At 37.2% G+C, this 23,715-nt stretch overlaps 1 protein-coding gene and 1 long non-coding RNA gene across 3 annotated transcripts in view; one reads left to right on the forward strand and one right to left on the reverse strand.

Annotated features, from left to right (window-relative positions):
• Positions 1–2,909, forward strand: part of LOC143268513 (uncharacterized) — a 37,579-nt gene extending 34,670 nt beyond the window's left edge. Inside the window, exon 3 of the long non-coding RNA XR_013044571.1 lies at positions 1,911–2,909. This is a non-coding gene — a long non-coding RNA (uncharacterized LOC143268513). The remainder of the gene's footprint in view (positions 1–1,910) is intronic.
• The window catches only part of Itgb8 (integrin subunit beta 8), a 76,571-nt gene that overhangs the window by 13,650 nt on the left and 39,206 nt on the right, over positions 1–23,715 (reverse strand). The window contains exons 3-7 of one of the 2 annotated variants that reach the window (XM_006988288.4): positions 20,104–20,278; positions 11,927–12,173; positions 10,381–10,546; positions 9,746–9,904; positions 2,904–2,999 (exon numbers count right to left, since the gene is read on the reverse strand). In XM_006988288.4, the coding sequence (XP_006988350.1) occupies positions 2,904–2,999; positions 9,746–9,904; positions 10,381–10,546; positions 11,927–12,173; positions 20,104–20,278 (843 nt within the window). The remainder of the gene's footprint in view (positions 1–2,903; positions 3,000–9,745; positions 9,905–10,380; positions 10,547–11,926; positions 12,174–20,103; positions 20,279–23,715) is intronic. The other variant, XM_076551591.1, reaches the window with a different exon arrangement.

The following is a 23,715-nucleotide window of genomic DNA, read 5'->3' on the forward strand; positions in this document are numbered from 1 at the left end:
AAGTTATATGGTTGTTTTCTCCACCTAGAGATTCAAAATGCACATTTGCAAATTATTCAGGATAGGCCTGCAATTTGCAAATACTTTAATATTTATAATTGACATTCCCAGTTCTCTTTTAGTTACTAAACTCTGTTCCCATGTGACATAGATAAATGTTTAATAAGAATATTGTTCTGTGGAATGACACTTTGGGGCATGCTGGGCTGGATGGAAGGTCATAGTTAAGGTGTGAGCTTCATGGAGCTGATGAGTAAGACTATGAGGAGGGACACCAGCAAACATTTCAATCTGGGGAACATTGTCATGGACTATTTCCCCGAGAAAGTGACTTAAAAGTTTTGTCCAAAGAATAAGTGAGAGCTAAGCAAGTAATGAGGGAGAATGGCTTCTATGGGGTGGAAGCAGAGCAAGAACCAGGCCACCCAGGAAAAGTACAGCCTGAAGAGTATATATGCACAAACAATTAGAAGCAGTGAAAAGACAAGCGCAAGGCAGGAAACAGTCTAGGGAATGAGGCCAGAGAGACGGACAGAGGCCATATTTTCCTATGTCCTATGAGAGACTTAGCTATTGAAAGCAAAGGATGATTTCAATAGAACATTTTGCTATAGAGAGTATTGTGGATATCTCTGTGGTTTCAGTGGATTTTCTAAGTAACCAGGTAGAGAATGGGCCTCGGAGAAGGCTCCCAGTGCCATTTTAACCCAGATAAACATGGTTTGTCAAATGACACCCGTGAGAGTGCTGAGAGTAGGGGTACTGGATTCTGAGCAGAGCTTGTCAGGCTTGGAGAGCCCAGTGATTCTTACTTTGCGCATAATTCAGTTAATAATAAACCTGATTTTCTATTTTATCATTCAATGGCAGATTTACAAAGGGAAGGATAAGCCCTGGTGTCAACAACACATGAAGAAACAAAAAGCAGTAGAGAAGCAGGAGGCAAAAGACACAAAAAGCTGAATAGAATTTCAAGGTCAGCTGTTAACCTTAAAGGTTAAGAGCCCAAGATTTGAGTCATTAGGAAACCAGGCAAGCTTTTAACCTCTCTAAATGTTTGCTCATCTTAAAATGAGCATCTTCATAATACTCCCCTTGTTACGTGTAGCTAAGAGGACTGGAAGAATGGCTATTTCTGAGCTCAGTGTCTGAAAGTTGGCTGGTACTCAGCAAACAGAAGCTGTTTGTGCCATTGGTGGTTTGCACCTTTCAGTTTGGACCAGAACTAACTCACGTGAATGTTGATTTGCTATTATTTTAAAAAATGATTACATGGTATGTTTATATATTTGGGGAATCAAGGAATTAAAGTTTCATCATAAATTTCAAACAGAACAAGTGATACACTTAAAACTGCACTTTTAGGTTGATAGCATTGTCATTAGGTATGAGGTAAACTTGTGAAGGAAACACTAACTTTGTGGAAGATGGAAATGAGCTTCAGAATTTTTTTTTTTGAAGTCAAAAGAAAATGTGGCTGCTCAAAGGGCTCAAAATCAATAAATAAGTAAGTAGGTAAGTAAGTAAACAAACAGACAGGCAAAGCAGATGGGCCACTGCAGGAGGTTTAGAGAGTAGAAGGAAGAAGAAAAAATTGTAAAGGAGATGAAGGCTGAGTGAAGAGAGGACAATTGAGGTTATTATGTTCTCCTGGAAACAAGTAGCTGAGTAGCCGAAAGAGACACTCTAAGAAGGCTGTGAGAGACAGCAGTGCCACAGGCTCGGAACACTTCTCTGCTGGGAGCTACATCACACTTCCAGATTGGTAATGATGCACAACATTTGCTTTGCTTAGGAGGCTCACATACACTCAAGGGTTCTGAGAACCACAGAGATGATTTTTATGTACACAGTATTGGCTGGCTTAGCCATTTTCATGACTTCTGTTTTCTCTTTACTTCATAATCTAGATCAAAGCTAGGTGTGTTGGTGCTGTTGAAAAATCAGTGCATCTACAATACAATTACACCCGAGGCTCCTGGAAAATCATGGAAGAAGGGCAGGAAGATTGTAAGGAAGGAGGACCAGGATGCCTGCTTCAGATGCTTGCTTCATATGACTATGAAGCTTCACCCATGAAATCTCAACAATATGGCTGCCTCAACAAGACCTGCATAATGATGACACTAGTCAACATACCAAGAAGGATGGGAGTATTTTCACAAGGCCCCACCCCTAGATGAAAAGCTACAGGCAATCAAGAAAAGGAAAAATCACTTTTCTCTAGGGATGAGTTTCTGACAGGTCTTAATAAATTATCTAATCCCAAGTCAGACCTGAACACATGTACATAAAAGCAACACTAAAACAGCAGGATTTATATTATGTGTATATGCATATATGCATATATATATATCAATAATAAGATGTTATTAATTTGAGGAAGAGTTGAGGGGCATGTGAGGAGTTGAAGGAAAAAGAAGGGGTAGAAATTATGTAAATACAGTGATTATATATGAAGTTCTCCAAAAAAAATTAATAAAGAGCAGACAGCTGTTGTTCTCTAGTCTTACCCTATTTCAAGGACATGGCCATGAACCATGGTACAAGCAGGACTTCAGACATGAAAGGGACAGAGATGGAATATGAAATACTTCTCATCTGATGGGAGTTTCCCATTATTGTTACATTCAGTACCAGCTTAGTTGTCAGGCTGTGCCCTTGTGTATTGAGTATAGTTTTCACCCAGCTTTCACTGCCCACATGTCATGGTCCTAGAGTGTCACAGACTTAGAATTTACACCTAAATGCTAACATAAGATACTATAAAGTTCACCTTGAGACATTATTAAATTTACATAGTGTATCAGAATTCCAGAACCCTCATCCCTGCTTCTGAAAACAGCCTCAATTCATCCACTAATCCAAGCATTTTAACTTTGATGTTGCAGGCATGAACATACCTTGTACCAATGAAACTGCTTTCCTTGAACTGCAAAAATGACATTTATGTTGTTGTCTATTAACTTTTCAGAAAGTTGCCCTAGTGACGGATGTTCCTGTAATGGACAATGAAACAGAGAAGGGAGTGAAGTTCAGCAGCTCAACCTCACACATCTCCAGACGTTCAGAATGGAGAAACCAAGTGCCTTAGAATAACAGTGAGTCCACTTGCTTATGGCAGTCAAGGGACATGTAAACTCTTTGCAAATGCAACACCAATATCAATGAAGTCAGGATGTCTTGCAAGCAGAGCTCCATCAAAGTCTACTACTCAGAAAAGTAAAAAAGGTCAAATTCACACAATAAAGTGAGGATCAGAACCTTGTTAGGTTTATGTGAACTGAAAATGATGTAACTGAGAGATAGCATAATACTCAGAAGTGGAGACAGTGCCTTCTGAGGTAGAACTCAGAAAGTTTTGAAGTTCAATTAAGAAACAATTAAAAATATATATTTGTTTATACATATCCGGTGTGTGTGCACATATACATCTTTGCACACATTTATGTGTATATGTGTGTGTGTGCATGCAAACATTTGATTTGACTTGTGACATAGCACACTCTTTAGATGTAGAAAACCCCATGGCTTTCACTTGGATAACAAAAGCCTTCAATTCTATCCTCTAACATTTGCATGAGGTCCACTTTTTACAGTTGCTGGTTAATTAGAAAGATGGTACTAGTACATTAAATTAGAAAGATGTATTCAGTAGGTATTTAAAACTAATCACACTAAAATTTCTACTTTAACTTCCTATATAGAGTGAAGATGAATGACCCCTTAATTTGTTATTATACTTTTTTTGTTGTATGATATATTGTGAGCCATTTTACCTTGGTAAATAAAATGTGAAAAGCCAAACGTAGCTTGTTGGTGTGTGGTGGCTGTTAGAAGGCTAGGGATGAGTTAGGAAAGGAAATACAGTTTAGTTCAAGGATGAGAATGCAGTAGTAGGGTTCTTTCCCAGAGCACAAAGGATCCTGGCTTCAATTCTTAACAATGCCTTGTCCTCCTGTTCGACAACTGCAGAAGTTGCTTTTTACTGTTATATAGTAAGGCACAACAGAGGTATTGTTTCTTTCCATAAATGTTCATCTAGGAATTAAACTGATTGTCTCAAACAATGGGTTCATGATTAGACAACCACAGAGGGATGATGTCAGACTCCACTTGCTGTGGCCTCTGGCTATTCATTGGTGCCTAAGTATAGGAGCAAAAAAGGGTTGTGTGACTGAGCCTACCTAACTTCATGGAGGTCAAGGTCAAGCTGTTCTGTAGTTTACCAGGTGTCTTAGTTAGGGTTTCTATTGAAGTGAATAGACACCATGACCACAGCAACTCATATAAAGGAAAAACATTCAATTGGGGTGGCTTATATTTTCAGAGGTGTAGTCCATTATCATGGCATAACATGGTGGCATGCAGGCAAACATGGTGCTGGAGAAGTAGCTGAGTGTTCTACATCTTGACTTGCAGGCAACAGGAAGTAGACTGTCGCACTGGGCATAGCTTGAACATATATGAGACCCCAAAGCCCACCTCCACAGTGACACACTTCCTCTAACAAGACCACACCTACTCTATCAAGGCCACACCTCCTCATAGTGCCACTCCTTTTGTGGGCCATTTTCTTTTAAACCATCATACCAGGTTACACCAGGTTATACCCACCAATGTTAATCTAACTTAGTTAATGTCTCTGTAATATGAAGACTATGTGAATTTAGTAACAAACCTAAATTAACTAGTCTTACTCATAGCCAATGTTCTGTGGCCTGCATTTAAAATTTATGCATATGGACAGATACAGCCTTGTTTTTAAAAATTCCACTAGGGCAGCAGGTGTGCTTGGTGTTATAGAATATGTTTAGCATACATGAGGCCTTGGGCCCAACTCTGTCTGTATTTGTTTTTATTAGTTGCATTTATGTGATATGAAACCAATTCACAAAAAGGCCTGAAAAGTGTTAACACATGGGTTTGCATAAGAAAAATTCTGCCCAGAGCAATTCTTAGGAATGTAATTTTAAAGTAATAGAAAAAAAAATTCCTAAGTATAAATTCTTCCAGCCAAATTCCTATTCCTGTTCCTAATAAAGTACATGACCTTAAAATAGATTTGTGACAGTTTGCGTAATACCAGTTAAGCTACAGGGAGTAAGTAAAAAGTAAGACAAATCTAGATACATTGGGAATATTATTTTAATAGCAACAGTTACTTTTTAAATATTTTTTCTTTGACAAAAAAATAGTAACAGCTTGCCAAGCACTCACTCTTCTTACTTTTTAAAAACATTTCATTTGAAATAAGAAAAAAACCCACATGTTTTTAACCAGCTTATACTTAATCCACACAAAGTCAATATTTAAAGAACAGTTGAAAATGTGAGTAGCTTTAGGAGCCTTTTAAATTTCCTTTCTTATCCACAAACAGGAAGTCATGTTAGACAAAATTATACAAAATTCAAGTCTAGAACATTTATTCAAGCTGGTCAAAAGCTTCGTCAGACTTCTAAGTTTAAAAGAACATTTTTTGCCCCTAGAGAGAAATCTGTCTTAAAAGAATAATCCCAAGTACCTCAAGGCAGATTTTTTTTAGATTATAAATGTCTAACATATGTGTAAATAAACCACTGTTGACAAGTGGCTATGGATTAATTACCATTTCTGAAGCTGCCTCACCCCTCCTCCATGCAGCACAGTATCTTTTAAGCATTTTATCTTTTATGTCCTTTTTTCTGTGAGCAGGAGAATGTACTCCCTCTCAGCCAGCTGCCCTGTCCTGGTGATGTCATGACTCCTCAATTCTAGCAAATATCCCCTCCTCCCTCCACCTAACCCATTATATTGCTTCTCTAAACTCTGAAAATAATTAATGGAGATAAGGTACATTTTAGAGGCAAAAGGGAGAAGGGAAGGAACATGCCAGGAGCACCACTAAGTAATTAAGTTTGTGGGAAGTGGCTTATAAATGTCAGGAGGGAAGAGAGGTTGACAGGAACACTTTCAGTCAAAGAGATTACTGTTTGGGAAGTACAGTTGAATTATAATAATATGTATATCCAGGGGGACAAAGAAAGTGTTAAAGAGTCTCTTCTTCCTAAGTAAAAATAAGTTAGGAGGGTAAGTTAAAGTTTGCAGTACTGAGAAATATAATATATTGAAACTTTCACTTTCAGTGAGTTTATGTTTTAGAGGAGTAAAACAAAGTGGAGACAGTGTGGGAGTGAAAATGTATTTGGAGATGAAAACTTGAAAGGTTGTTTGTCTACTTTTGTCTCAACAGCCTGGCTTTTTAAGTACATGGTAGATTCTGGTAATGGCACAGGGCAGGTTAGGCAGAAGTGGGGCTGCCAACATTTGGGGCTAGATACCGGTTTGTTTTGAGAGTGTCTGTACAGGTGTTCTATGCAATACAGTCTGTACAGGTGTTCTATGCAATGGAGGATGTGAAACATACTGTTTGACTGCCTGTTAAATGGTAGAACCCCTCCCTCTGCCACGATAGCTAAAATGTTTTTGGCATGGAAATGTCCTCTTAAAAGTGAAATATCCCAAAGAAAATCAAGAACTGGTGCTCTGGACAGAGCAACGATGCTGGAGCTCCATTTCCTAGCTCTGCAGCTGCCAGCTTTGTCCTTAGTTTGGACCTTAAATGCCTCTCAACACCCCACATGGTAGAAGCCTGGTCCACACTGTGAATCTAGGGGGTGAAGGTGGAACCTTTGACTGGTGGGGTTTATTAGAAGTGTTCAGGGCACTGGGGTATGCCCTGGGAGAAAACTCTGGGTCCCTGGCCCTCTTCCCTTCTTTTGCTCCCTGGTCACAAGGTAAGCAGTTTTACCACCACCGCAATGAGGACAAACATTCATGGACCACAGCCTCCCAAACTGTGGTTCAAAATAAACCCTACCTCTTTACAAGCTGATCATCTCAGGTAGGTGTCATAGAGAGGGGATGGTGATCAGCACACCATGTGACCAGGACACAGTTTTAAGGTATCTGAGGTCCTGTTTCCATGTGATTAAGGCATATAGAAATACTAGTTTATATTTCTGAGAATTATGGCAGTACTATCTTACATAAATGGACTACTGAATAAAAAGGCTTTGCTCCAGGATTCTGGAATTACTAAGCCCATACCAATAGTGAGAAGTGGCCAGGTCTTGATGTCCATTGACTGGCATTTATTGCAGGCTCTGCCATGGAGTAGAGTGGGATTATGTTCAGCTTCTGACAGTTACCATATTTACCCAAGAGAAGAAAAGCATTATCCCTACTTCTGGGCTGTGAGGTTGTGCTTCCAAAATGTAAAAAGGAATGCACAGAAGGACTACTTAGTAGAAGATCATTTTAAATAAGACTGTTAACAGTAAACACTGTAGGCATGCTCTTAACTGTGCTTTGGTGGATCTACCTCACTCATTAACCCTGTTCCCCTGGCTTCTGGGGTGTTTAAATTTGTCTCCTCTGCCCCAGATAGTGTCAACTGTAATCATGAAACTCTACTTGGTGAAGAAGGGCAAGAACTAATGTGTAAGCTTTTCAAAAAGAATGGGAATAGATGTTTTCTCCTTAAATGTTTTAACCCAAACATTTAATTTAATCAAGATAGCTTGTCCCATAAACTTGCAAATTAAATTTAAATGTTTTTGAGCTTAGTTTTTAGTTATTAGTTGAATTCCTTTCCAGACATTCTAGAGAAACAGAGCCAGACTCCTTTTATCCTGGGTAGGTGATTTTTGCATGTAGCATTTGCTTTCAATTAAGGGATATGTTCATCTAGGTATTGTTTGCAGAGATTATTTCCTGGCTAGTTTTCTGTGAACATGTAGAACATTCAAATTTGGCTTCATAAAATAACTGCAAAAATATTCTCAGCATGTTTGCAGTTGAAAACAAATAGTACAGTCAACTGCTATCAAGTATTTTGTTAGTTAAAAAAAAAACACAAGATGCAACAATATTTGTTAAAACCACATACAGGCTTCCAGCTTTCTGGAAGTATTTAAGAGTGCTAAAGAATAAGTATTTTTATTAATGCATCCAGGACACATAATGAAAAGTGAAAGGATTCTTAACACTTTCTGACACTGAATAGCCCATTTCTTAATCAAGAGCGGCAAAAATAATTAACAAATTTCTTTATTAAGAGATTATAAGTCTTTGCTTAAATGGAATTGTCTTATGTCAATATTAATTATAAATGCCTTTGTGACTTTGAAATTGCTAAAGAAAATTTATTTTAGTAAAAAAGAGAACTGAAATAAATGTTATAAAATACAGATCTGGTGTAATGGAAATAAAGGTGTTCTTTAAGTTATTATTAAGTGCACTTCTCTTTGATTTACCCAATAAATCACAGGAATGACATGTGTAAAAGTCATTCCACTAAATAATGGCTGAGGACACAAAAGAAGGGCATGATGCATTGCCTGTTTTTCCATATCACAATAACGCAAATGGGGTTTAAAATCCTACAAAAATTATATACAAAATTATAACTTATCCCCACAAGTTTTTTTTAACATAACCTAGGTCAAATATCATGACATTTTATTTTTGCTCAAAGATTCATCCCTGCATGAGCCACAACATCCTTTCAAATATACTGATGAAGAGATGATGTCAGTAACTTGGCAAGACTTCAAAAGAATAATAGGACTTGGGAATCATACCATTGTCATTTCTCCTTTAAAAAGCTTCCCTCTGTCTCAAAATAGAGTAGCTCCTCCTGTCTCCTTTTCCATTGCCAAGGAACACATTAGACCTCTACCCTAGATTCAATGAGGCCAAGTAGAAAGCAAGCTAGATAAGAGATGAGTAACTAGAATGCAATGTAGTTGCACAGGAGAGAAGATGCCCCTGTAGTTATTCCAAAGCCTGAATTTTAAATATGCTCAGGATTGAATTTATTTATTATAGTTTATTATTTCATTTATTATATTATTTGAAACAGAGTCTGATGTGTCCAGGTTGGTCTTGAGCTTGCTATATAGCTGAGGATGATATTGAATTTCTGATCCCCTTGTCTCTACCTCCAGAATGCTGGAATTTCAAGCTGGCACCACCATGACTAGTTTATGTCGTACTAGACAATGGGGCTTGTGAGCTGAGAAACTTGGCAGCTTTGTTGAAAACGTTTCCAAGTAAATAGCTGTCAACGTCAGACACAAACGATACTTTGTTATTCCTTTTTAAAAAATATCTGCAATTAGCTAATACCAGGGAAGATGTGGTGATAAAAGGTTGTATTTAAATACACGCTTCAAATCTTATGCGAACCTCTAGGGAGCAATTCAGATAGGCTTCGTCTAACAAGCAGTCCTACACAAAGATGTGTTGCAGAGGGAGGATGAGTGGTGTCTGTATACAAAGTCTGCCTTGTTTTATGCTTTTCCCAATGATTTTTATTTAGCTTATTTAGTACTGTATTCTGAAGATTTCTTAGACCAATCCATTTTTCTTATCACTTCTTATTCTATTTATAGATACCAACCTCAGAGAAGCAGCTTATTTCTATAAAACAAATGCCATGTTTTTCTTTCTTTCAAGGCCTTTGAATCCCATGAAAACAATCTCTTGTATCACTTTCTTTCAGAAATTCTACCATTCGTAGTAGCTTGTCAAAGAGTCAGCTACTAGACAATGCCAATGTCTTTTAGCCATCAACTTTCTTGAGCAGTGATTTTACTATACTGCTCTATAGGTATAGACAAGAATGGCTGAATTGACAATTTAAACTTGCATTTTAGCCCAAGGAATCAGTGTAGCTAGGAAGGAGCTGTTGCTACATTACCATGGTTGTCGATTTGACGTAGACGTTGTTTTTCAGATGGCAGTTTCCGTCATTTGGCACCACTATGCCTGCCAGCTTGCTATCAAGAGCAAGATGTGATGTCTGGTCTGTCATCACCAGCAGCAATCTTTTAGCTTCTTTTCGCCATCCAATGTGACTCTTAAAATAAACATGTAATTAGACCTTGTACAATGACATGGATCTCACTGTGGTCTTTGCCTCAAGTAAACGATATATTTGAATTGACAAACACCAAGTCAGGCTTGAATGATGTAGTGTCTCTAAAATAGCATACCCATGCATTTGTTTACCCTTTACTTCCCCACTGGAGGAAGAATAGGCTGGACAACATGACGAAAATGGGATAACAGGCTCTTTCTGGCTTTTTCCTGGGGTGTATACAAGCAAAGAACATCTCCTTTGTAAAATTTTGTCTTCTCTCTATAGCCTTTCCCCAACTTGGCCCCTCTATCCCAGCATATACCAAAATGAATCCTAATAGTGATGAGAAATGAGATTTTTTAAAAATGTATTCTTCCATGCTGTTTCTGCTCCACAAACCAACCAGAACATAAAACTCTTATACCCTCTGCTACATCTGAGATCTAAAACACTCAGCATGCAAAACTTCTTACCTCACATACAGCAGCCTGAAGCATGGCATCAAAACCTCCTTCAGGAGTGTCTATGTTTCCAGATATCTTTTGTCTGTGAACTGCTTTTTCAAACTCAGTGATGTTTTCTGTCAGAGACAGCACATGGATGTATCCATGGGGAGGCATACAGTCTAAATTGTAGTCACTGTGTGGGAAAAAGAAGTCCAAAATCTAGTTTTCTATGCTTTCTTAAATTTTTCAAAGTGCTACTAATAGTCAAATTATGTAGTTGGTAAAAGAAAGAAGGGGATTATTTTGGAGGTGTAGGGAAATTTTTACACCATAAAAATTTATAAGATTAGAGAATTCAATGTTGGTGAAACTTGTTTGTGATCAGAAATAGAACTGTATGATTAATGTTAAAAATGAAGAAGATTCTATGTGTCTCGTGAACACAGGACGATGAAGTGCTTCAGTATGCTAATGAACACTTTGTTTAAAGGAACATAAAGATTTTTAGTAATTTCCTATCACAGTTGGCCCTGGAGCTGATGAGAAACACATCCAAAGGGATAGTTTGTGAATCAGCTCAAATAGCATATTACCTTATTATTTCTAAAAAGATATCACACTAATTTTGAAAATGATGCTTGCTGTGGAATTATTAGTGAGTAGTAAAATGCATGAGAATGACTTTGATAAACACTCTTGTATTACAGAAAGAGACTCAGTCCTCAGGTGGCCTCTCCTTCAAGGAGATTGTTCAAGCTGGGCATAATGTAACCCAAGTACTCAGGATGCAGAGGCAGGAGGATTCATGAGTTTAGGGTCAGTCTGAGCAACAAAATAACACCTGACCTCAGAAAACCACAGTGAATGATAAAGAAATAACAATTAGGAGAAGACTTCTCGAAGTCTACAAGTTGGAATGTGTAGAGTGAAATTATTTGAGCAGTTTATAGAAGTAGAAAATATCTTTAAAGAAAATGATTTATGGAATAAGAGATTTACAAAGTCATTTCTCTGAAAATTCAACAGATGACTCTAAGAAAACTTGCATGCTTGAAGTTAGTTTTCTTTCCCTGGGGAGGCAAATGCTATTTAGAATCAAATTCTTATTTTTTATCCCTCGTCTTTCAGGAAGTTAGTTACATCATTAACAACATAAATATATACCATCACAATACAGTAAGGTATCAGTGTAGCATTGAGGTGATAAATACTCTAAAATGTGTCAAACCTAAATTTAATAAATTTGGAGCAACCACAAAGGAGGCATATATTTCCACAGGTACTTATGTGCATGTCAGCCTCATTGTTGGAAATTCATACAGGGTTACTAATAATAGGTAAGATTATTTTGTATGACAAAAGGTGAATAAACAATATTTGAAGGAATATAACTTAAAACCTAAGCTACAGGCAAATGTTTCCATAGAGGAACAAAGATCCTCCTCAAATATTTTAAACTTTTATTTAATAAGACAATATTTTGAAATATGGTGAGTCTATAAGAACAAATAACATGAGCTTTTTTTTCATAAGAAAGATTCTTTTAATATTATCCCCATGAAACATTAGCTACCTGCACTGGTTATGGATCCTCTCTGGATGGATGCTAATGTAAGGTGAGACAGTTTTATCCACATATGAACCAAAACCAAGACGGAAGTCATGGGAGAAAAACGCCATTTTTCTGGATAAATCATTTCCAACAGAATTCAATTTTTCTATATTATTGTGCATTGATGCTGACACATCCACCAGATAATAAAGATCCACAGGGTATTTCTTCAGAGGACGGACTTTTAACATGAAGTTAGCTTCAGCTCCTAATTCAAAGAAAGAAAAACATCATATAGTCTCCACTTACACATCTTAGATGTAAGTGACATTTTCAGTTGCATTTGGTGTGTGCATGCATGTGTGTATGTATATATGTGTGTAAGCACACTTGTAACAACATATGTGTTGAGATCAGATGACAACTTATAGGAATCAGAATCAGTTCTGTGTTTCTCTCTTGTGAATCCCAGAGATTGAACTCAGGATAGTTAGGTATGACAAGCTCCATGCAGCCAGAGTCATCTTGATGGTTTGCAGTGATACTTTAGTAGCAGCACAGTAATCCTAAGTTTATACATTATCAAGTTACTTTTCTTATCACTGTGATCCAGTACCGGATAGAGGTAACTTAAGCAGAAAAGGATTGTTTGGGTTCACAGATCAGAGGATACAGCCTATTATCTTGGTGGGGATGGCACAGTAGTTGAGGTAGCAGTAGCTTGAAGACTCACTTTTTTCTCATCTTTGTAGATCAGGAAGCTGAGTGCTACAGAAGGAAACAGGGTTGTGTCCAGCTCTCAAAGGCCTATGACTGTGACCCACTCCCCCAGCCATATCCTTCCAAAATAGTGTCAGAAGCTGGGGACCAAGACCAAGTGTTCAAACACAGGAGCCATGAGGGACATTTCAGGTCTAAGCTACAACAATGCATTTTCTGACAATTCTAGAGACAACATACAAATAAAAAAAAATAGACCAGCTCAATACAAATGTAGGAGGAATCATTTACATGACATGAATTGCCCATCACCCTCAAAGCTAGGAAAGCATAATGCAAAACAGTAAGCAGTATTCTATTTGAAAAAGGTTCCAGGTGGCCGCGCTAATCAGAAAGATGTTCTTCTGAGGTAAGGTGCCTTTATCAATGAGATGCAAACCCTTTGGCTCTTGACAGTACATGAAGCTCTTTGAGATAATGATTGCACATTATGAATCAGCTGATGAGTTTCTTCCTTTTGGTTATTAGTGGGTTAGACAGTGGGTTAGAGCAGAAAACCAGGCATGCCATATTGAAGGTGTGCAGATTGTTAGTTCAACACTTGGAGGGGGTTCAGTGAATGTATGAAGATCACAGAGGCCAGGTATTGGCCTTGAGTAAAATAACTGGATTGGAAGAGACAGTTATCACCACAACAGGTAAAGCGTTTCCCAAGGGCACCTGTCTGCAGTTCACATTATTTAGTTCTTGGCCACATTATAATTTGACATAGAATCTGGGTTTTTTTTTTTTTTTTTTTTTTTTTTTTTTTTTTTTTTTTTTCATCTAGACTCTTCAAATTCTAGGTCTGCATTTAAGCTATACTGTGAAAAGTTACCTATTTAAAATATGTGAATTTCTCCTTTTAAAATAATAGATCAAAAGGTTTCAAATCATTAATGTTCATCCATGGGGATCATTTCAACTGGGAAATACTTTATAAAAAAATTACAATTTGTATATCTACATAGTCAGTAGGGTGATATAGTTATTAAAAGATTTACCTAATCAATTAATTATTCCTGTAGTTTTCTTTAAATTCTTTTACAATTCAAATGTTATTCAATCTGAACTATCTAACCTATCGAAATAGCAATGCTTTACTGGGGGATATAAACAAATACAGAAAAGGAAGGATGTTCATTCATTTCCAGTTTCCTGCCTGAGTAGGAAGCCCTGTGAATGTAATATTCTGAGTTCTGCATCCCAGAAGTTTGGAAGGAAAAGTGGGGCAAGCATAACCCAGCCTCCTCCATTCTGTATTCCTCTTTGGGAGCTGGCCTGCCTCCAGAGCACATTTACTCTGTTTACTTTTTGACTCTGTACTGAAGAGTACCAGTAGAAACATTCTGTAATTAAAATGGAGAATTAAATGTAGGAGAATATCAGAAAATAGTACACAGGGGCAATTGGAGAGCATAGTTCATGCAGAAGGGCTGACACATGGGTCAGCATTTAAAAAATATATGAATTGTGTAGTTTTTTTTGACTGTTGACTTGAGCATATTGCTAAAGGCCTTAAGCATTAGCTGCATAGTATTTTTATCTTGGTGAATCATTACAGTTTATAGTAACTCTGCCTGACATTGAATGAGTCTCTGTGTTTTTACAGATGATGCTAAATGTAGCAGTTATTCAGCAGATTGTGCATGGAACTCAGCAAAAGTGTGGGGTGCTGACCTCAGTAAAAGGCACAGTTTGTGCAGCATCTGCAAAGGCGTCTTAGGGGGCCTACACTACTGAAGGTACTCCAGACAAATGTCAGCCACACAGGGGACCTGTGCTGACAACACTTGTTCACAGCCCAGCCAGCAAAATCTCCTTTCACTGGCTCAGCAGAGGAGAGATGATAAGAAAGCCCTGGAGGCTACTGTGACAGGGTACTTGATTACCTAGGTGCTGGCCTTAGCACAGGTACCTGGGTCAGTCCTCAACATGGCGTACGACCTCAATCGGACAAGTTGTCATTTAAAAATAAATATTTTCTTAACTGAGCCATTTAGTCACTGCACAAGAAAACAGTAATTGCTACTTTTACATTTCAAGACCCCTAAACTGCCAGTGAGATTTGCCAGTTCAGGGTAGATAGCCCTAGACAGTCTGACCCCAAATCCCACTTTGCTTGTTAAGATGCGATCAAGTTTGATTACCATGCCTTCCTTGCCTGTGAGTTTGAGACATTATCCATAATGTGCTCTCAGGATGCCTTTGGATTAGACAAGTATATATGTGGGAGAAAAGAATTAGATGTGGGTTTTGTAATATTCTATAGGTAAAGGTAGTAGAAACACCATCTCATGGTTATATAGGTACTATGTCCCCCTGTATAACCATTTAGTTTATATTAGAGTATAGTCAACATAGACCAATAACCAGATGACACTAAAAAGGGTTTGGTTAAGCTGGCTCAGAGAGAAATGTATCTATAGATACATGACTTAAGACCTGGTTGTTAACGCAGTCCACAATGTTTTGATGTTAGAGGAACTATGTGAGATGAGCTATGCTAAGATGGATGTACTACATTCATATACTCTACACAACTGGTATACTTTAGCTAATCAAACAATTCTTTAATTAAATGTTGCCAAAGCCACACTCAACCCAGACTATGTCCTTTGTGCAATGATAAATGATTCTATAACAAGATTACATGGAAACTTTAGGATATCCAAATACTAAAATTCCAAAATGACCTATTTAATTAAAGAGGCTGCACCTAGCTTGGTGTACTCAGGCTTGTCTTGCTTCCCAGGATTGCTGTCAAAGGAACTGTGAGAGTAACTGAAGAACTGTGCCAGTGGACCATGGAGCTCTGGTATGAAGTGGCAACACAAGGCTCATCAAGCATTTGTTGGTTCTATCCAGTGGTTTAAAACTAAGAGACTGACAGTAGTGGGTAAGGAAGGGAGAGCTCATCACTCTTAATCTTTCTTCCTACAAGAACAGCCTCCTGGGCCAAAGGCGTGGCTCAGTGGTTAAGAGCATTAGCTGCTTTTCCAGAGGACTTAGATTTGATTTCCAGAACCTACATGCTGCTCAAAGCTATTGGTAACTCCAGTTTTAGGCTATCCAAAGCCCTCTTCTGGTCTCTGAGGGTACTGTGCACAAGTGGTGCACAAACATATATGCAGGCAAAATACCCATAACATAAAAATAATTAAATTAAAAAGAATAACCTCATACATTTCTAATTAGAGGCAAAATATGACTTGCAATTTTATCAAAAGAATATTGATTTTCCAGGGTTAGGATGGTTTGAATGAGAAAGCCCCCATAGGCTCATGTTTGAATACTTGATGCCTAGTCAGTGGAACTGTTTGGGAAGGATTAAAAAGGTGTGGGCTTGCTGGAGAAGATCATAGTCACTCAAGTCGCTTTGCTTTGAGTGTTGAGGATGAAGGGCAATGACTGATTATGTTGCTGATATCTTTCTTTATCAACCCCACTAAGAGGAAATCTTAGACAGTGATAAGTGAGTTTCTGACTATGCCTCAGTTTTGTTCAAGTTTTTGGTGTTGGCACATACTTCTCATGTCTTCATCAGCTTCTATTTGTGGAGTGCAAGTGAGTATGAAGAATATACTGGGGTGTGTGTTTATGTGAATATCCTTAAAATATTGTCAGGTTCTCTTGGATGGAAGCCCCCCTTTTTTGTATATGTGATTTAAATCACATTTTCTAACTAATTTTAGATCCCATCCCCAACATTAAACAGTCAAACCACTAAACATAGTTGATAGTCAAGGCCAACTATGTGGAAAATAATTATAATTGACTACAGTCTGGGGCTAACCATAACATTTCCTCCTTGGTATTTTCTTTCCTTTATGAATCTGTCTCCTCCCCTCTTGTCTTATCTCCTTTTCTACCAGCTTTTCCTTTTACCGTTGTTTCAGACAGGATCTCACTATGTAGCTCAGGTTGGCCTCAAACTCAACTTTCTGACTCTCCCCTGCATTTTGCCTTCTCACTTCACTGTCCTTTGCTGTGCTGCTCTCCCATAGTCACTATACCATGGACTCTGTCTTTTTAAAACTCAAAAAGTTGTATGTGTCACTGCCTGCTTAAGGTGTTCAAGCAGCTAATCATGACAGGTTAAGGCATCTCATCATTTTGATTTTTTCTTCATCTTAAATCTAACAAGATAAAACTGCTTCTAAGTCCCCAGAAGTACTCTGCAAACATACACTTCCATGCCCTGTTTATGTTCCTTTTGCCTGTGGTGAGCTAACCTCCCTTTCTTCATGTAATTACTGCTTTAAGACACTCTTTAGTAAGCTACTCCTCCTTGGACCAGGCTGAGCTTCCCTGCCTTGTTTCCCTGGCAACTGGATCATACCATCATTTTAATGTTTGCCATATAATTATGAGGTTCCAGACATGGTATCTTTATGTTCTTTCAATTTCTAAAAGCTACTATGAGATAGCTTTACACAGAATACTTAGTTCCATATTTGGCACACAGTAAATAGATATATGTACTCACATATATTATTGCCATTATTTCTACTGGATTCTAAATAACCTTAGGGTAAGGACTGCTTTTCTTCTCTGAAGCCTCTGGTATCTGCTTATAATTTCAGAAGACCAAAATCATTAATATAGCTACAAAAGGGGAAAACTGTAATTACTGACATATATGAATTTCATGAACACATAAGCAAAAAGGTGCAATTTATAGGTCCTTACATTGCAAATATTTTCTAAAGAGCAGGGCATTTGAAGGATATATTTGCATTTATTAGCCATAAATAATATATGAAATAGGATAACCTGCTGGAAATTAGTATTTAATTATAAAAATAGAGTCATTGGCTTAATAGTATGGAAAAGCAAATCACACTCAAAACCTAGAGATATCTATCTATTTATATTTTTTGTTTTAATGCTCTATTTCATTAATTTTATTAAATTAAATTTATCAATTACTTCTTTTTATTTTATGGTTGTTTATTTTTTGCTATTCTTTTGTTTGGATGCTCTGTCCATTTTTATTCATTCTTTTTCAAAATAAAATCAAACCTTTCAATTTTTTAGAACAATTCAAGTTACAACCTATATATTTGAATGTATCTTGTTACTGTTGCTATTAGTTTATGATTAGAATTTTGATTATATCTTTTGACTTAATTTCAAATTTTATGGCACTATGTTTAAAGACGATGGATCATAAAATAATTTTTACTTTCTATAACTGGTTCTTCTCTGTGGTTGATTTCTTAATATATTTTATGGACTTTAAAAATAACATTTTACTTATCAAGTCTTATAATCTGAATAGTATTTGTAGAGGGGGCTTTGGGATGTAATTAGGTTTAGATGAGATGATGGGGAATGGTACTTCATAATAGGATTAGTGGTCCTCTGAGATACTGGAGAGTTTTATTCCATACCATCCCCACTCCTATGACTTTCCTCTTCAACTCTGCCATGTGAGGACTTATCAAGGAAGTGAACACCTGTAAGCCTGGTGAACCCTCACTAGAAACCCAATCTGCTTATACCTTGTTCTTGAATTTCCCTGGTCTTTGAAATTTGAACCTTCCTGTGACATTGTGTCACCAAATGTGAGGCATCTGTGTTGTGGAAGCTGAACAGGCTAAGGCATCAAAGTTATTAATTAAGCTCAGCTGTTCTGCTTTCTAGTCCCCCACCCCTTATTTCCTCTGCAGATATTGAAGGGGATAGTTTTACACTCTCCTCTAATAAAGAACTTGAGGTTAAGTGCAGAGTGGTGATGCAGGAATCTGTAGGATTTGAAGAGAGGCTTAGGGTAAAGACCATGGTAACAGAGTACCTTCAAATTCAGGTGTGCTCTAGGAGTAAGCCAGAAACCTGAGTCAGAAAGCCAAGATATAATGGAGTGTCATATGTGTTACTATTCAATGTTAACACAGAAAGCAAACAAAACAAACCCACCCTAGAAAGACTGTAGAGACAAAGGTGGAAAGGTGATGGATGAGAATGTCAAGACATGGAGGCTGGTAAGATATGGAGACTGGAATTTTTAGAAGTAGTTTAGGAGAGATTAGAAAACCTGAGATCATGAATGTGTTATAAAACCAGGTAGAGAAAAAAGTCATTAGAGGTGGTTGGACAATTATAACTTTAGAAGGCTGTATGTGAGGCAAGACATGTAATTATTGTAATGCTAAGGTCAGATTTTAGTGAATATACTGGACTGAGTAAATATTGCCTTTTTTTTTAAACAAATAGCAGGTGACAAGAACCATAATCTTTATTAACTGACTAGAATTCCTGTACTGGCTATGAATCCCTTTCCTGCTAGTGCTCATATATTTCCATATTAAACTGTATCATCATTTTATATGGTGAAGAACCCAGTTTTAACTGGAAACTAGGAACATGTCCAGGGAAAGAAACAGACTTTGTTTTGCTGGTAACTAATCAGTCTGGAAAAAATAGTTCAGCATTTAGAGTGGGGTGAGAAGTGTAGGAAGAATTATTATTATTATTACTATTATTATTTTATTATTAAAAACAAAAACTAATGACAAGACATGACCACCCACAGTGAACTAATGAAGAGTTGAAAACAATTTAATATTATTTTAAACAAGTCTTCTAGCTCTGTGGTACATATCTGTGTACTTTGACATCTTGTATATAGTTCATATATTGGAATTCTATGTACCTGGGGGCATGGATGTTTTCCAGAGCTACAATATGTGTCAGACTGTGGGGAACACTGCTATAGAAGGGGAGATATAAGAGAAATGTATGAGGAAAAGTGCACATTAATCTTAATTTCCATCACAAAGTTATTTAAGGTAATTATGGTAATAATGAATGATAGTTTTGTATTTAAAAGTTCATATCAGAGGCTCTAAGTACTTAACTCATTTGTATTTCCCACAAACTAATGAATCAATGTATCATATAAGTACTCATGGAGAATTTACTCTATTCTAGCACTCTGAGGAATGGCGAAAGAGAACAAAAAGTACGTTCCCTTTCTGGACTTTGCTACCAGGCTCGACAATGGTCATGCAGCCATCAGAACAGACAAGGCTGAAGGAGAGAATTGAATTGATTCTTGCAAGTTGTTTTCTGACCTCTATGTGCACTGTGGCATGCATGCCTCTTCACCCTCTACCAACTAAATAACTAAATGTAACAAAAAGTTCTCTTTCCCCAGAGCTTCATTGGAACCAGAGCACAATTACATCACAGTGTGAGTGGCCTGTATAATCAGAACAGAGTTATAATAGGTTGTAGTAAGGTTTATAGTGTGGCCCAGGCCACACAGCTTAGCTACAAACATGACAGGGAGTAGAACCATGGTTCCTTGATCTGAGCTCACTAAGATTTCAACTACATTGTTGTCTGCTGCAGCATATTAACTGTGAGCAAGTCACTACGAGTTGTCATTGCAAATTAATGGTCATCACAGATTTCTTTGAAAATCATCAAACCTGGATGCAGTTGGATTGAGACTTCTCCTGGTGTCACTTGGGTATTGATTTCATTCTCACTTGGTGTTACTATACGCACAGACAGGTACTCTACAGAATCAACTGGACAGCCTTTGCTTATCAAATTGGAAACAGTATCACAGCGTTCATTTCTTGATCCACTTGAAACAAAATCCTGTTTAAAAAAAGGGAAAATCACTGATGTTTTAGCAAATCCTCTCAGTGACAACTTAAGAAACCTGTACAATGCAAATATTACAAAGGAGACATTTCCCGTGTAGAGCAAATTAGGTCATTGCATAAATTAGCTGCATGCTTCCAATAAAAGTATGGGCAAATTTGTCAGGAATAAAAGTTTTACTTCTACATTTTATTTAAAAAAAAGAAAAGTTAATAAAGAGGAGAAGATTAATCAAGCACTTTCATTGTTGTTGACTGAGCACTGTAAAATTACACCAGCTTCATTCTTTCTAAACATCTGACTTCGGAAAGACAGATCTAAAAAGTAATTAATCAAAGTAGACAATTTATTGTTCCCACATGTATGCCTCATGTTTCAGGGAACACAGCTGGCATGTCTACTGTGTGCTGTTGTGCTCAGGAGATGAGAACAACTCCTTCAAAATCACATCCCTAACTGTGCTGACAGCTCATATAAGAAGGAATTGGAAGTCTGCCTTCTCAGACCATCAATCTCTGGTGCTTCTTATATAGAAATCAACCTGTGAATAATTGGATAAACCAAGAAAGATGCTTTTGATGACATGGTGGTAGAAGATTCCAGTTCAGAATCTCCTGATTTTGCATCTAAAGCTAAACCTTTCACGATAGTTCAGCATAAAACAGTAGCTAGTTGTTTAAGAGTCATCCATATGCTTAGGATTAATGGAAAATGTTTAAAAGTTAATTTGTTCTGAGATAAAAAAGGATACTTCTATTTTTCACATGACCATTCAGATTGTATTGAAAAGTATGGAAATATTTTTCTATGGATATATATTGGTATAAATTATTTGAGATAGTTACATGTGAGCTGAACATTTTTTCAGCAATCTTCTGGAAGGGCTGTTTTGGTCCAGCATTCAATCATTTTACCTTTAATTCCTATGATTCAGGGAATCTGATCTCTACTTAATTAATCATTTGGCTAAAGACTGTTGAGCAGATACTTAACTACAGAACAATGGTTTTCAAAGTGTTCAGGATACAGATCAAGGCAGCTAGAGTCTTCACTACTGGAATCAACAGATCAGTCACTACACAGAAAAATATAATTATTATGGAAGTAAAGCTTAGGGGCAAGAGAATGTCATATGTTATGAAAAAAAGTTATATTTTTTATATAAAGTTTATAATTTTGGAATTATAAAGTTTAAATGGCATACTGAAAATGAGATAATTAATTATGAAGAATGAATCCCCAGCATCAGGGAAGGATTAGGTAGATTCATAGCAGGCAATATAAAACATTCAAAAAAATTTTGTTTTTTCTCGATTTAGAGCATGGTTTGGAAAATTAAAGTCTGTAGGACAAATGTGACGTTTTGTCTGTCTTTACATGGTTCGTGTCAAAATGCCCCATTTTTAGAAGACAGCAATAGATCAAGGCAAGAAGAACATGCTGCAGACTGTGTTTGGCAGCTGTCTGGTCTTCACAGTGTTTATTCCTAATTAGTATATGGCTCTTGCTGGTGATCCTAACACAATGAAAAGGAAGAAGGCAATGTGCCTTTCTTTCTAATTGAACTTTCCAGGTATTTGCTAAATGGTACAGTGGAAACAGACATTTTAATTTGCCTTACATTTAACCTTCACCTAGATTTTAACCAGAAGTTTACAAGTCAGAGCCTTTACTTATATCTAAATTTATCATATCAGCTGGTAACACCTACAACTATCAGCCAGATGTAGTTTATGAACTGCTTGGAGTTCCTCAGAGAAAGGTAGCTAATAACTGCTACAGCATGTGCCACCATTCCTAGTTCCTGGTGTGCTTTAGGTTAGGTGAACTCTTTCTCCCATTGTGGGGACACAGAGTACATAAGTTTTGTACTCACGTGTTATGTGAAGGGCCACATGCGTTTTCCAGATAAAGCATCCCCAAGATTTTAGATCATGCAATGGAAATAAAATATAAACAACTCCCATCTTCCTTTTCAGCCTACTAGATTTTCTGAACTTGGGTGTATAGAACAGAGAAAGGAAGGGTGGCTTCTTTCCTGTAAGTATACATCAAGCTATATGCCATGTGACCTTTAAATGTCAAATAGTTCTGCTGAAATAGCAAAATCTTCTCAATTATTTTGCAATATCTGAATCAGAATAGCTGTGTTAGCCCACTGTAAGCACTAAGTCAGAAAAGCATTGCCAATTGGCCAATTAGGTTTGAAAAGGAAAGAAAAGGCTCTTGCCCATTGTGGCTTACTTTCCGTTAGAAAGAAAAGCAATTTGAAACCACACTCTTCTAATTTCTTGGCAAATTATGTCATTTTAATTTCTTCTAACCATTATGTTTTACTTTTTCTTCAAGAAAAATACTGGGGAAATCAGACTCCACGTTTCTGTAGCTAAGATCTGTTGAGAATGAGAGTCCTAGGCTGAAGTCACTGGCTTTTCACCAGTTACCTCTTCTGTGAATTAGCACAAAACTCTGGGTGTATAAACAAAATGCATTTTCCCCCTACTAATGTCTGAGTCTTTTGGGCTTCCAAAACCAGCAATCTGCTTGGAAATAGAAGGGTCTTATCATCTCCCTTGGAACAGTGAGTGCCCTTCACATCTATGATAACTGTGGTTTCAAGTCAGGCCCACACTGTGACACTGTGATGGCTGTGTTAGCCAAGACAGAAGAGAACTGCTCAAAACAATGTGGCTCTTAACCATGTTAACTAGAAACACGAGTGTTAACTAGGTAATATTAATAAAGTTCTTTCTATCTCAATTATTTTTCTAATAGTTTTATTGAGCATGGGAGGAAGGGAAAATAGAGATTATGGAATGATAGATTAAAATGCCATTTAAGAATGCAAGCAGATTGAGTATATACTGTCTATATTCATAGTGATTTTTTAGACAGGATTTTCATTCAATTTTTTGACAGTTTCATAGATGCATATAATACTCTCTGATTACTATTATTCCCCCTTTATTTCCCTCGACCACTAATGCCTCCTCCTCCCTACAAAGCTTTTTCCCACATTCAACTCTATTTGTTTTTTTCTGTGACCTCCTGTTTACTCAGGACTGTCTTTGTGTTCATGGGTTTGAATTATCTACTAAAGCCTGTGGGCTCACCATTTAGTTCACAGCTAAAGACAATGACCACACTTCTCTTAGGATCTTTTAGTTGCTAGTATTTTGGCAGGGAGGGAAGGGCTCTGTGAACCTCTCTCCCATCCATAACCAGTTGTTGACAAGACCAGTCTTATGCAGGTCCAGTGTAGGTAGCCACAACTGCTGTGAGTTTTGGAGTGCAAGGGCTTCCTCATTCCTAGTAGATAGCATTTCTTAGCCTTATTTAAGCTCTTATATCTTTTCTACCATCCCTTCTGGAGTATTGCCTGAGCCTTGGAGGGGATGGGATTTTGACCAGCTTTGAAAATTATACAAGTC

Source organism: Peromyscus maniculatus, chromosome 14 (assembly GCF_049852395.1).
Source record: "Peromyscus maniculatus bairdii isolate BWxNUB_F1_BW_parent chromosome 14, HU_Pman_BW_mat_3.1, whole genome shotgun sequence".
Taxonomy (NCBI): domain Eukaryota; kingdom Metazoa; phylum Chordata; class Mammalia; order Rodentia; family Cricetidae; genus Peromyscus; species Peromyscus maniculatus.